The sequence below is a fragment of the Ruditapes philippinarum genome, unplaced genomic scaffold (genome assembly GCF_026571515.1).
Source record: "Ruditapes philippinarum isolate M1 unplaced genomic scaffold, ASM2657151v2 ctg2920_1_1_1_1, whole genome shotgun sequence".
Classification (NCBI taxonomy): domain Eukaryota; kingdom Metazoa; phylum Mollusca; class Bivalvia; order Venerida; family Veneridae; genus Ruditapes; species Ruditapes philippinarum.
Window position 1 is genome coordinate 25,163 of NW_026865871.1, and position 15,929 is coordinate 41,091.

Consider the following 15,929-nt stretch of genomic DNA (forward strand, 5'->3'; position numbering starts at 1 on the left):
AATTTTCGTAAATCATTTAAATGCATATTTATTGCTTTTAATAGATTATATGACATCGGTAGATATAAGACACGTGTTCTTCAATTAATCTGTTTGTATAAAAGGTCTTGTTACTTGGGACACGATCGTCTCTAAGTTATCACTCATGCCTTTAAAGCGTGTTTGTGTATTAACTGTAAGTCTTCATTAGAGATGCTTCATATCTATTATTGTTTGTAACTGTATGAGCATTAGACGTTAACTAACAAGTGTCCGTAGAGAGTCTGCAATTACGTCATAAATGTAAACCCGTTGACCTTATCATAAATAACACATTTGCAACTAATATGACAATATATTTGAAATCGTTTGACTACTGTAATTGAGTCAATAACTTGCAACCTTGATAAAATATGAATCAGCAATAATAGACTTCAATGAAATTGTTGATGGCCAATCACTCAGGAAACTACAAATTATTACATAATGTGCGTGGGTGTCACATATATGTAACGTCAATTAAATCATCATTGCTATTTTACAGAGCACCATATGTTTTCTAGCTATAAACGTGTTATTTGTTAAAGTTTGTGTTGTTGCTGTAAAGCTATGTACAGTTTAACATCTTTTAATTAGAATAAGTAAATTACACTTTTAATAAGACAAAATATTAACAATATAATAGCGTTGACATTATCTCAAATAACGCTAAAAAGGGACACATATCTTTAAAAATGTAGATCTATTTGAGTATCTGATTATTCGATCTTACTCTAAGAAAGGATTATATAACAAAATTAAAAATTATAAATGACTAACATAATTGCATAATATTTCTGACTTGTAACATGTTCTTTCTTGACACGTTTAAATATCAATAATTTATAGACGTGTTATTTTTTTCTGACATAAACGCTTTGGACAATTAATTGTTCTGTATTCTAAACTAATGATCTGTTGATTCTCTAACACACTTGTGACTTTGCTTCCGATGATTTATTTGTTTTAAGCTGATAATGTTATGATTCATTATTTATTTTAGAATCCTCTACTGAATGAGCAATGGCTGTAGAGAAAGATATTTTCTTTCTTTCAACTATTAATTTTAATTTGCAAATGATCAATTAAATGAAATTCTAATGACAACAGTTGCATAGTACGATTTGACAGTGTCTTATTCTATCACCTTAATATATATTGAGAAATCCTTATTTGTAGGTCATCAAGGTATAAAACATTGGGCTGGGAACTCTGAAGTGTAAAAGTCATACGTGTTCAAAGGAACGGATCGTCATGTTCAATATTAACACTAAAATTAAGCCGTCCGTTGATTACGTGCAACTTGCAATGCAAATTAGATAAGAAAAAGATTTTGATGCCCCTGTGAATTTCATCGATGCCCGCTGTAGCTATTACATAAAGCGTGTCACTAAAACTAAATTGTAATAGTTTTAGAAACAAGAACATAGCAACTGTTTTATAAGAGATTTGTGTAAGGCAAAAAGAGCGACATTGTTTGTGGTGCTTTGATACAACAACAAAACAAGGACTACGTGAAAACGTTGTTGTAAATTGCTCTCGACAGAACATGTTCAGAAAACCGGTTTATAAGATATCTTTGCAAGGCAAAAAGAGCGACATTGTTTTGGTTCTTGATCACAAAAGCAAAACATGAACTATGAGAAAAATTGAATTGTAAACTGCTCTCGACAGAAACATGTTCAGAAGACCGTTCTTTAAGAGATCTTTGTGAGGAAAAAAGAGCGACATTGTTTGTAGTCCTTTGACAGAAGCATGTCAGAAAACCTTTTTATAGGCAAAAGCAAAAACAGCGACATTGTTTGTGGTCCTTTGACAATAGCAAAACATGAAGTATGTGAAATCATTGTTGTAAACTGGTATTGGCAGAAGCATGTTCAGAAAATCGTTTTTAGGCAAAATTAGCGACATTGTTTATGGTCCTTGGACACAAAAGCAAAATATAGCTTGTGTTGTAAACTGCTCTCGGCAGAAACATGTTTAGGCAAATGCTGCTATCCTGATCTGATCAGTGAGCTAGTTTGATTGATCTGTCATCGGCAAACTCATTAATGTGCAGATCAATGATAGAAGTACTCTCTTTATTTACACTTCCAATCAAGCAACAAATATCGTAATCATATTGCATTAATGACACGACCACTTTTTATCCAATTAAGCGAACTATATAGTAACGATCATGTACTTCAACTAAAAGAGGAAAGAGCAGGTCAATATAAAAGAAGCAAGGGTAAAAGGCAAATAAAACCTAATACTAATATCAATAAGGTTTGGTACAATATTGGTAACAATAGACATGTCAGAATTGATATCAGAAAAATGATACAAGATGTGATAATGGTTTCATTAACAGTCACTATGTGTAATATTAATCAACTGTTATTAATTAACATTTTTAGCATAGATATAAGAGTTCTGTGACAAACCAATAAAAAGTTCTATGAAAATTCCATAACATTTATTTAATAATAGATCCATATAAAACTGATCGTTGAAACATATTTTGAAAACACATCTAGCTGATAATAGATGACAATTTTTCAGATATTTTTCCTAAACAGAACTCATTAATGGAAAAAGAATCTTAATCTATTACATTTAATGAATATTGCAAATATGATGGCAAAAGTGTGTAGTATTATGTGGAAATTAAGACTGCGTCACAGTTTTCTAAATGAGACTGAATACTAGATCTATGTCAAGTTACACATTAAAAAAAAATAAGGTTGAATAATGCTAAATTCATTTTAGCCTCTTTTAGCTCTCTATGAGTCAAGTTAACCTCCAACATACCTGATAAGCAAGAAGCATTGATTAGAAAGTCATTTCGCACAACTTGAAGTTTGTACCTAAATTTTTCTTCTACTGGTAATTCCAAGAGAGAAAATACGTAAGCTCCGATGCACAAATATGCAATATATATCAAACATAATATTCCTAAAATAATCGTTTTCTTTGTAACGTTTTCCATTTTCTATGGTGTGATTTTTAGTAAATATATGTATGTCTTGGTTGCTTTGTAGTTCCTTGACAATAATTGTATATAGCAGAATACAAATTAGCATGAACATATTTAGTCATACTTTTTCATTTAGTACTATTTGCATTCAACATTTCTTGCAGACATATAGCAGTATTAATTGATAAAATAACTTATTTCTCTTCCGATGCATGTATAATAAGAGTAATATATGATATTGTAAGCAACTTCAAGTTACTCAAAGAGAAACATATATTTATTTATTTTCTTATCATTTCATATATGCTACAACTACAGTCCCTGATTTATTTTTGCACCTTATATCTCTCCAAAACGTATGAAAGACCTCTGTCGAGAGCACGATAATATTAAGAGTTATCAGCCTTAGTTGAGACTAAACTGAAGCACTGTACAGTAGTAGGGATAACATAAACTTGTGGACATAATGAAACTAACTACATAGAAAATACTGCCATTTATCTACTCCAATGAATAATATTAAACAACATATATACGCTATCTAAGCAATTTTTATGTTTTTCTCGGCATTTTTGTTTTTTTGCTTTGTTTGTTTTTGTTTTTCTTTGGCAATCTTTAAAAATATCCATTACAGAACTTTTCAGTTTCATCAGCATATATTAAAATTTCAAAATAAGTCAGATGTATGAAAGACTTTAGCGATTGGATGGTGTCAATGTATTTTAATTTTTTTTTACCTATAGGTAACACGGACTCCTAAGACAGTAACAGAAAATAACAGTCTATAGTAAGCTGTATTGTATTATTCAAATAATGTTAGAAATATAAATGCAAATATAAACAAGTTCACGCTTATTTAAACCCATTTTAACTTTAATACTCAATACAATGAATATTGATTTTATTGTATAGTCAATTTACATTCTCGCCACGGACAATACAACAATTACAATGCCTGAAACTTTCAAACAGTTCATTATTCAGCATTTTAGGTTTAATGTTGATGAGTTACAGTGTTCATCAGATAAACAGGTGGCATATTGTTTCTATTTCTAATCAACAATGGTTGAAATGCGGTTTAGAAGTTTCATATACAGTATACAGCATGCCCGTTAGGTAATAGCAACAACTTGTTATACGATAAACTTCATAAAATGTAATCATGCGAATTTCTACATTCATGTGTATCAAAGCGGAGTTTTTCCATGAAATGGGTAAGAAATTATACTGCTTTTCAAAGCAACATTTCAAGTAAAAAAAATAATTCTAAAAATGAACATCCAGGTACTCGTACAATGTACGTTTTGTAAAATCTAATAATCAGTTGTGCATCACTATTTGTTTTTCTTTTTTATTTTCCTTTTTTATTTTGCGGTCCAATAAAAAGTAATAGTGGTCACTATACATGTTTGTCGAACCAGTGATTAAATATTTAAAGGCAAAAATGGCACTTGTAAACGCTTCAGAACAGAATAATGCATTTTTGTAACTTAAAGGTGAAGTATATTCTGCCAAAAATGTTAAATTAAATAAACACGGGATTATTGCCCATTATGTTCACATCAACATACGTATAATAGTTGAACATCTGCATTATGCGAACTTCATTACAACGGATACATGTTTCGAACATTAATTACTTACATAAATCTAAGTAAAGGTAACATATGCAGTAAAATATTTTCTCCCTATGAATATAATGAACTGCTATTTTCTCCCATAAAATACAAATAATTATTAACTCTTACCATGCTAAATATATTTAATTGAACAAACCCGCCCTTCATCAATCTGAACAAAACAATTTATCAAGTTAAGGGACAATTTCAAAACATGTATTGACGGAACAGCGAATCATGAAGACCATGATCAGACGACCAAGTTGTGCCCATTTGTCTTGGTCTGCAAAGGTCGCATGGGTATAATATGTTGCCGTCAGCAGGCTAGGGGTGAAAGAAAGGTGTCAACTGAATATCTTTACCTGAAATGCAGGTTGCATTTGCCTTAAAATAACTCCTGGCGTTATAAATATCCGTCCTCATGTCTTCCTCTACTGGTGATTCGACAAGAGAAAACACCAAAGCTCCAAAACATAAGTAAATTATATAAACAAGTAATAATATTCCGAAACGGACAAGGTTCATTTCCCTGTCCTTCCATCTTTCAACATTTTCCTTCAACGTCATTTTTAGTAAGTTAAACTTTATCTTTTCTAACAGTTTATGTTCAAATTTTCATTTTTAAGATCGGTGAAAATAATGTTATTCAAACAACACAATCTTAAATAATATATTTTAATACTAAGCTGCTATTACTTTTGAAATAAACTGAAATAAGAAATTCATATTTTTTAAATCATTAATTCAAATATTTCCTCAACATATCGATTATTGAAAGGGCATGATATTATTTATTTAAAGCACTTTCAACACCCCGCGGTGGTTTAGTGTATTTCATTCATACAACTTGTAAATTTAAATCCTGAGTTTTTATGTTTTACCACTTTTACATGTATTTATGAAATACATATACAATTATCTTCCAAACACAAATGTTTAGACCCAGTTTTAGTCAAGTTTATTAATCCAGTTAAGCAAAATTTCTCTACAAAAGTTTCTTTAATCGAATTCATAAATACAAAACAATATCCACTCACATCCCTATAGCAGACGACACTGTGACAACGCATGTATCATAATTATATTAATGCATTATCGGAAAGCGATTGAGAGCTTCGGTTTTTTTCCTACTTTATCGTGATTTTATTCTCAACTTGCTAATCAAACAAGTGTCTCGAAATCGATATTAGTAAATTGCATAATTGCATGCACAATTAAGTTACACGATATAAATTTTAAAATAAATAGAAAGAAAATCAGCAGACAATACTCAGAAATTCCAATTAGAAGAGAATCGATCGATCTAACAGCAGGATTAAAAACAATTGTCAGATATTCAGCGATTCAGCAAAAATGCTTCAGGCATTCAAGTTAATTTGTTGCTGCTGTTGTTTATTTCGTTTGGTTTCGTGTTGTTTGTTTTGTTTGTTTGTTTTTTCATCATCATCATCACCAACACTACAACAACACCATCATCATCATTAAAAACACCATTGTCATCATTATTATCATATTAATCATTATTATCATCATCATCATTATCATCATCAGTATCATCATTATCATCATCAGCATCATCAGCATCAGCAACAATAAGAATGTCCTCAAATCATCATCATGATACTAATCGTCAGCATAAAAATGATGATAACTTATTATTATAATTATTATTTTTATTATTATCATTATCATTATTTCTATTGTTGATGTATTTCACTATCATTTTGTCTGATTTTCAGTCATACATAGAATATTAAGGTATCGACTATTATCTGCATTATTTAAGACAAGAAAGGCCACCTAAATAGAACCATTGACAATCTGTTATGTAATAAGGGTATTATCTATTGATTAATGTAATAGTCTATTCATTTAAATGATAACCGATTCCAGTAAACTAGGCAACTTTCAGCCTTTAACGCCATCTCCCCGTTACTTATATTTAATGTGTGTATGGTCAAAGGGAGACTACTGCAGTGCAAAGAAACTATAGATGGTAAACACATTTCAGATGCATTGTATCATTAGGCTGAACAGCTGAATACACGCTATTTTGCTTTGATGTTATAGAAACATATTACGCGATAAAATGCGTTTGTAATATAAACATACAGCTCTAAGATATATTCTCTAAAGTGCAATATACTCGTTCTACATATATATCTTAACTATGATTTAAACACTATTGTTACTAGCCTATTTCTTTTGGAACAGCTAAATTTTTGTATCACAAAATGTATAAATATACAATGTATACATATTTTATATCAATGGTACAAAAACAAATCGTTGTACTAAATTCGTGCTAATGTTATACCAAAATAGATTATTATATCTATAAATCATTTACTCTAAAGTCAAGGTCGCATGTGGTGACATTTCTGATGGGTTTTTTGTCTTTCCAGTAATTGTTTTGTTTGTTTGTTTTTTTTTAAATAAAGATCACAAGATTAAATAAAAAAAAGTTTCTTCAGATTCAAGTATAACATGAAATCATATTTATCACCGTCACTTGAAACTAGAATAATATTTCTGTTTTTAAAATATAATAGTACGAAAAACTATTTTTATGATGATATTGGATACAACGGTATATGCTTTCGCTAACTTAGGTATTGATTTTGTAAATGTCATTTACCTATATACTAGGTTAAAATGTATACTTAATTAAAGTAAAATAGAAAGAGGTAATTTTTACTTGAAACCAAAAAAACACAAGAGATGTGTGTATTTCTCAATGATCTTTTGTATCATTATCAGTACGTTCATTATAATGCATTTTATGCAGCGCGAGTTGGTTTGGCAGTCATGTTGCAAAAATGTAATATTTGAGTGACATATCATGCAAAACTGGCTGTTAAAGTAGTTACACAAATAAAGGAATATGAACACGGCCCTCTAACAGCCCGCCCTACTAGCTATATCCCTTTCCCCATCCCAATATGCACCATTTTTAAGTTGAAATTCCTTATAAGTTGTGGGTCGTAGGACATGATTTTATCACACTGTTCACACTTTCACTATTGATTCTATAAATGTAAACTAACTTCCGAGGTCTAAATATATATATATTTATATACACTAGTAAAATGGCAGTGCTTAATACATTCCTACCTATTTCTATACATCGTTTAATTAGATATCGGGAAATTGAGCATTCAGTTAGTGGGGTTGAAGTCGGGGGATCGGCAGAGTTGGAGCCCAGTTATGAAAACCACCAGGAATCACCAGGCAAAGTTTCGTAAAATCAGATATTTACACGAATACATCTCATCAAGTTTGTTGGTTCTTTTGACTTGGTTTTACATCAAACCGACAATGTATAGGTCATATGGCGACATTCCAGCTTTACTGGTTGCGTAAGACCTCACGTGCCCCTCCGTGCATTATTCCAGATAAAAACGGGCACATGAGTAGAACCACCGACGTTCCGTAACCTAGCTGGATAGCTTCCTTCCTCGAAAAGATTCAAAGTCCTTGTCGGGATTTGAACCCACAGCGCTGAGGGGCAAGTGGTTAGAAGTAAGTAAACTAGAAATATTCTGTAAAACAGTTTAAATTAGTTATATGTCATCCCGCTGGTAACACAATAAAATTCTTCTTGTTTAGATTTTCTTTGAAATGTTAGTAAACGTTTACCTGTAATGCAATAGGCTTTGGCCTTAAAATCCCGTCGTAAAGTCCAAAGTTCATTACGAATATCAACTTCTAACGGTGATTCTATCAACATAAACCCTGTGGCACCAACAAGTACATATACAAGATATAAACTACAAAATATTCCAAATCGTAGTTTGTTCAGAATTCTCTTCTCCATCACGCATCTTGTTTACAAAATAGGGAGAAATTGAGAGTTCATATAGCATAGCGTGTCACTGGTAGCTATTTGTAATTACTTTAAACATATGTTACTTTTCTGTGTATTATTTTCATTTAATGTAGGGATATTTATTGAATACAATATGAAACATTGTATACTCGAGAGCGTGATAGTAGGTTTGTAAGTAGTAAATATGTGTGTAATACACATAGAACAATATTGTAAAGGTCATATTATAATTATTTTATGTCCTTCAGATTGATGGAAAAGTATTCTTATGATATATTAGCTTTTTTACAAATTGAACCTGTTGTTATTTTTACATACGTTAATTTGTTATACCCTTTCACTTATTTACATTTTTTATTTCGTGATTTTTTTTGTGCGGGTGTTGTTGTTTTTCCCCTATTCTTATAATAATGTAATAATGTAGTACTTTTCTATTATGTTTCTTTTTTCAGATCATTTGTCATGCGTGCTCAGTTATCCTCCAGACACAAATCCAACAAAGATTTTTTCAAGGTTACTGAAATAAATGAATTACTTGAAGGTGCGTAATTGGTTTCATGACGAACGCCATTAACCAAATGACAAAACATCCAATACCTACTTAGGTGCTGCTCATCTTTCTTTTGATATTGTGTCGGTATTAAGCGGACTCAAGGGTAACTATTCACGACACATCCCAGTCAAATTGTTTGGCGTAAAAAAACATGTACTTCCGAACAAATATCTTTTGATAGTTCTGTATGGTCGATAACAAAATATCGAAACCTACATTAATATACTTTTACAGTTTTCCATGAACAAGCTCAATGAAACCAAGTCTGCAATCTTTTCAATTTTACCGTTTTTGTCATTCTTTAGGAAATTCCGTTTTTATACAGTATGTGTTTTATTAAGAACAAAGAAACTAATCAAAGAAGCAATAAATCAAAACAACTGCCAGACAGTGTCTTAAATAAATAGAAATTACCGTTTCCCGATTTCCTTCAAGCAGACATATTCTGTAAATAATAGAGTAGGAACATATCTATTAACTATTCTTTGGGGACATCTATAAAACATTATAAGACACGGAGTACATTATACTTGTGAAATCTTGATTCTGTCCTTTATTAATATTTTGTCCAAGAAGTATTATCTTAATTCGTTGCTGAAAACAATCATAGACGAAAGCCATTTTTATTCTCTTGGCGTCAAATGTGTCATAATTATAATAAATCATTTAATTCTGTGAAGTTGGGTTCTTTTCCATTTTTTGAAATCTTTTGGGATTACTTGAGATTACAATATAATTTATAGTTATCGGTGCTTTAAGGTAGTACACCCCTAATTCACTGTCTCCACTTTGAAGAGTATTCAAATAGGCTAAAATCACTGTAAAGTGTATTGAAACTGAGGGGGCGTGGGTTCAAACCCCAGAAGGGGCAATTTTTTTTCTTTCTTTTTTTTCTTTTTAACATTTTTTATTAATCTCTCAGACCCCCTATGGAAGAAAAAAGTGTTTTATTTTAATTATATAATTATTGTAGGTATTTATTTACTAAATAATGCCAAATTTAATAGCAAATATGATACCAGATATTTTCAAAGTTTAATAAAATAAAAAAATAAACGGTAAAAGAATTTTATATTTTGCAAGACCAACCAATATACATTAAAGAAAATTTAGGCAAACTTTGAAAATAGCCCCTCATTTTGGAAAATTTTAGGGATATTTTAAATAAGGCTTTTTACAAAAGGAAATGGTCAAATTAGTGTTAAAAGTGGGTGGGGTAGGGTTACATTTTTATACATATTAAAAACATTTCGTTTAAAAACAATCATTTTGCGTGTTTAATTTGTTACCTAAATGTCATTATTTATTTCTTAACAATGAGCAAAGGGAAAACATTTTTCATAATGATGATATTATAGATTATTAAGAGTTTCCTCATTTCTGAAAAAATCCCTTCTAATGGCAAAGTTTTAGTTCACAAAAATGTCTATAACTCATTTACCACACGGTAAATGTTGTTTAAATTTTGCATACAGGTGACATTTAAGGCATATAACTGTCCTATGTTGTGAAATATACAATTCCTTATAGTGCCCATTAGGGGTGTACTACCTTAATACTCAATTTGAAAAAGAAATTATGTAATTGAATTCATTATTCATAAATTCCATAGAGAACACATTTTATCTCAAATTTCCGTGTTTTAATTTACACCGTTTATGGCATTATGACAAATGTTGCCGTAATATTGACGTAAAAAAGATCCTTGATATTTTTTGCATAGTTTTTATTATGTGATAAATCAAAATTAAATGAATGTTTGAAGTGTTTAATTGACAAATACTAAGATCACAAATTCCACTTTTTTACGAGATAAAGCGACTCCTAATTAGTTTCGTAATTGTATGAACAGCTACGAAATAATTGTTCAAATTACTGTGAAAATGCTATAAGCTTGCCATGCAGAATTGCAGTCATGGAGACACATAAAATATATAATTTATTGCAACTGATTTTACTCAAAATTGAACACTTCCTTTCTTTTGGGTTTTCCCTCTTACATAAAAATATATGCTATTATAGGGAACACCCAAGGTAGCAGCAACCATTGTACATTCTATTGATCTGTTGAAACAAATCTACCGTAGGGCACCGCTTATTACACAAACACATATCACATAGAAGACCAAGAAAAAGTATTCAACAGAAGGTGAAGTTAAGTTGGATATATAAAATAAACAATAACAATCTAGATTTATGACAACGACTGTTATATATCTAACGGATTCAGTATAAAGAAATTAACTATGCATATAATATTATAGTTATTTGGAATGCAAACAATAATTATGGTCAGAACGCACCACATGCATTATCCAAATGACAAATGGGCGTTCCCCTATTAAACCGTATCTGATACAAATAGACGTAAAGAAAACGCGGAGTGTAATATATTTTAGATAATATAATTGACATAACAATATAGGGGTTTTTGTAACAAAACTAATTAAGACTCCTACATTGGATTCAGTACATTCAATATTTATAAATTGTAGTGTCCGTTATTTTATTTCAATATCGTCATTTTACACTTTTATTTGGCGGCCAGACAGTTACGAAAGTAGTGGAATATATGTTACATTTATATTTTAAATACTTCCTTAGGGAACAGAAGTTATTCTAATGTTGTCTACAATACAACGATGCGATAAATCGTAAAATTGTTTCTAATGTCTTACATTTTAATTTTGTCTGTACTTTCGGTGTACTTTCTACTCATGCAAGCGCTAGAATTAAATTGAAAAATAAATGAGTAGACGTGATCTTAAGTAATATTATTTAAGATAGGCTCGGTTGACAGACGTATTTGTTTGGTACGTTAATTATTAGTGAATAATTAAGGTTCCTCCGGTAATGAGAACAATATAGACAAAAACCGTGATCATATACATGTATCTTTAGGCACATATGATATTATAGGATAATTGAAGGTATAATCATGTAATTCATGCACATCAGTTTAGAAAATATGTAAACTTTATTGGCAAATATAAAATAAAACAAGAAAGTATACAAGTAAAGCAAAATAGGAAACTAAGCAATTCCGCAATTCCCTCCCTTTAACTTATGATCTCAAAATAAAACATAGCTCGTTTAAGGCACGTCAAAGAGGCTAGAGATAAGAACATCTCTTTCAGTTATCGCCATTTATACTGGCAATATCCAACCTTAACGTGTAATCGATCATTTCATAGTACTAAAATTGGCAAGTAGCACAAACAAATGACACTGTAGTGTTCATGCTCTCATAATTCTTATGTTTTTCACGCCTTACATATGTTTGTAGGTTATTAAGTCGCCTCATTGTGAATTAAATGAATTCTAAACGCTAAACTTGAATTAAATGATGAGTGTACGGTCAACAAGTTATCTTATATGTTCATGTATTTAATTGATATATTTGTTTCTGCTGCCATTAATAACATTCCACTATAATTAAGTTATATTATTACACATACGAGGTATGTCAAGAAAGTGTCTCGAAATAAGATACTTATTAAGTATAAGTATCGTACTGATCTGTAACATCGATTTCAGCATACCTCGAAGCCTTAGCATAAAACGCCTTCTTTTCTTTACTACACCTGAATAATTTTATTATGTTGATATTTTTCTGTTGTTTCAATAGAGTTCACCTTGCACTTACTTTGTTTAAGGCGCTCACTTATGACATGTACATTAATTGATAAATGAAATAGAAATGAAAATGCCCTCAATAAAATCTGAAACAAAAAACTCATTATTTTTTCTAAAGTAACATGATAAAGTAACTTTCCATTGGTACATGTCAGTGAACAATGCAAAGTCTTTACGTCAGACAATTATTCAATATTTAGAAGTTAAATTCCCTCGATGACATTTTTTGTTTTAATTTAGAATTTTTTCTAAATAATTGCAAAAATGAGGGCGGATGTTATACCAGTAATTGCCCAATATAATTTTTACGTGTGGGTAAAGAATCTTAAACCTCCATTATCATCTTTTTAAACTCATTGTCATGTATTTTAACCACATTTATAGCGCTATATAATGTAACATTACAACTACACCTCTGATAACTCAAAATTGCACGAACTGATATGAGATCATTCTGCAGGCTGCAAAAAATAAGAGTAAAAATACAACATAAGAACTTAAAAACTACTAATTCATTAAGGTTGTCAATGTTTAGGCGACACCTAAAACTTATTTTCGATTCATATAAGATTTCTATGAAAAGAGTCTATCTGCATGTGCAGTAGAGACGAAAATAATAAAAGAATAAACATAGAAATGATATCCCCTAATTGTTTTCAAATGTATAATACGATATTATATTGTACTAGATAAAATACAAATTGACAAATGCCTTATCGTATCTGTGTCTTCGTATGACATTTGGCACCTATTAAATCATATTCTGTTACAGTGATACTTTTATTATTTCTCAGATTGATGTAGAGACAAAACAAAACTGCACCTATGGAAGACTTAATACAATTGGAATGCAATATAGTCATTAAATCTTCATTATATCGTGACTGGCAGTTATTGGAGAGGAATTATAATATTGTTAAAACGTCTTGAATATGTTGCCTTTTTCTACAAGATTCTATTGACTGCTTGCAAAAGCAATTTTCGGCGTACTCAAATCGAAGATTTTCTAAATGTCAGCACTCATTTGAAATTGCATTACTGTAACATTAAAATTCAGTATCAAATTGGGAAACGAGTGGTCTTGACAGATCAAATAACGTACCTTTTTTAAGCTCTTTGAAAATGCAAAATAGGTTGAAAAGTCAGTGCATGTATGCTATAGCTGTCAATTTATGACAACCTATTTTTCATTTTAAATAAATGTTTGCAAGTTTTATTAGTCTATGTCTGATTTTTTTCTGGAACCCTTTAAACATTTTGCAAATTTTTTATTAGTCTGTGGTTAAAAGTTTCTTTATATACAATCATTGTCTGAGACAAATCGCTTTTTTTTATTTTAATTCAAATAAGAACCTATCACGATTTAAAATTAAAAGTCTCTCGCGGGAATATCAAATCGCCAGCTGCACTCTATCTAAATCACTGAGATGAAATGTCGCTCGTCATTCTGACAGCGTAAAGAAACCATTTAATTGAAATTAGGTTTTAGAGTGGTGTGGCAGTAGTGCAAAATTGTCCACATGCACTAGTTTTTAATTACAGATGCAGCAGTCTGATGCAAGTTATATCTTCAAGAACAATGCTAATATGTTTGAAAACTATGATTAGCATTCCCAAATCCTGATATAGTATAACTCTTAGTAATTTTACTTAATTCTTGATTTCCACAAGAACTCAGTGGTAAAGACCCAAGTGACCGTCAAGTTGAAGCAATAACTGTACACTATGACCAAATTGAATGTTCCTGGACTAGGTAATAAACTTTATTCTTTATACTTTACTCATAACATTGAAATTAACTTGTAGAGTCAACTCCATAAACCTCAAACATTACATAAACAGATATCACAAAGACAGATAGAGTGCAAGAATATTGGTATCAATTCATTTATTAATAGCGAGCTTTGCAGATGTTACACAAAAGTGCACACCTGCATATTATCTAGTTGTTCAATAAATATTGAACGCTTTCCTATAAATGAAAAAAAGAAATATCTACTGATATCCTTACTTACTCGTATATATCAAAAGACATATATTAAATATTTATATTTATTACCATCCCCTTTAGTGGTTTCAGGCAAAGTTTATATTTGCCTCATTAAATAAAATAAAAGCAGGAAAATATGTTGCTACTACTGATGTCTCTATGATGTTAGTGTCACTTTAATAACACGAACTGACAACGCTTCTGACAAACTTGTTTTGTAGTCCGATACAAAGTACCTTTACACGTAAACATAATTATGGTGGTCTATAGCGTATGAATTCAAACCCTTGTAGACTGCGCCTACGATTATTTTAATCATATTGTGGTAATTGAATATTTCGTTACTATATTTAGAAAACAAATCTCTCATGTTCAGTGAATGGACTCAAGTATAAGTCAAACAAATGAGTCTCACGCCACTGCATACAATATAATATGAGTGTGAAATGTTTAATGATATTAACTATCATGATACTATTTTATCTGATACATTCATTACATGTACAGGTGCGTTCTGTCTCTGCCTCAACTGAATATTAGATGTTCCGCCATGACAAAAGCATTAGCAATAACAAGTGGCTTACAAATGGCACCTAGGTTTAGGAGAGTTAACATGATTAGCAATCCGTTAGCTGCCAATGAAAGTAGTGCGTATTTTCATAGTCCTACATAATTATTATAGTTTCATTTTTAACTTTTGCCGATTGATTTTTTTTCATAGAAATAGAAAATTTCAGATATCTATTATCTCAATGTGATAATCATTTAATAAAAAAAATAGTTTTAACAAAACGAATAATTTATTATTGTTTATGTTGTTGTTGTTTATGTTGTTTATGTTGTTGTTGTTGTTGTTGTTGTTGTAAAAACAAAACGGTGTTCCTAACCAACGATTAGTATATTTAACAGTAGACATGACCAGAATGTAAATTTGACAAGCTGTGATATAAAAATCATAAATATAAATTAAGTTTCTAAGACACTAATGCTTTTTTTTGTGACATTTCTCAATTTTACAATACTTTCTTATCGTCTTTGTTTTGACATTTTACATAGAAAACATGAAATGGAATTCATTTTACGAGAAAACCGAATATCACATGGATTCGGCTGTTTGGTTTTTAAGTCATTTCAAAGGGAGTGTCGAAATGTAATTGTTGTCTACAACGCAGCAATGCAATAAATTCTGAAGTATCTATTTATATCTTTAAAAGCATGTTTTACGTTCTATGCAATTTCTCTTTTTCACAAGTAAGAGACAAAACAACTGACGACAAATGAATTATGATATTAGCTTTGTTCTTCTTTTTTGTTAGTTATTCGTT

At 30.4% G+C, this 15,929-nt stretch overlaps 1 protein-coding gene across 3 annotated transcripts in view; it reads right to left on the bottom strand.

Moving 5' to 3' along the window:
• The window catches only part of LOC132730612 (potassium channel subfamily K member 1-like), an 88,412-nt gene that overhangs the window by 21,247 nt on the left and 51,236 nt on the right, over window positions 1-15,929 (bottom strand). Inside the window, exon 1 of one of the 3 annotated variants that reach the window (XM_060716582.1) lies at window positions 8,236-8,476. The exons of 1 other annotated variant lie outside the window; for it this stretch is intronic. In XM_060716582.1, the coding sequence (XP_060572565.1) occupies window positions 8,236-8,413 (178 nt within the window). In that variant the 5' untranslated portion in view covers window positions 8,414-8,476. Of the gene's footprint in view, window positions 1-4,958; window positions 5,648-8,235; window positions 8,477-15,929 lie in introns of those variants that run through there. One more of the 3 variants, XM_060716578.1, reaches the window with a different exon arrangement.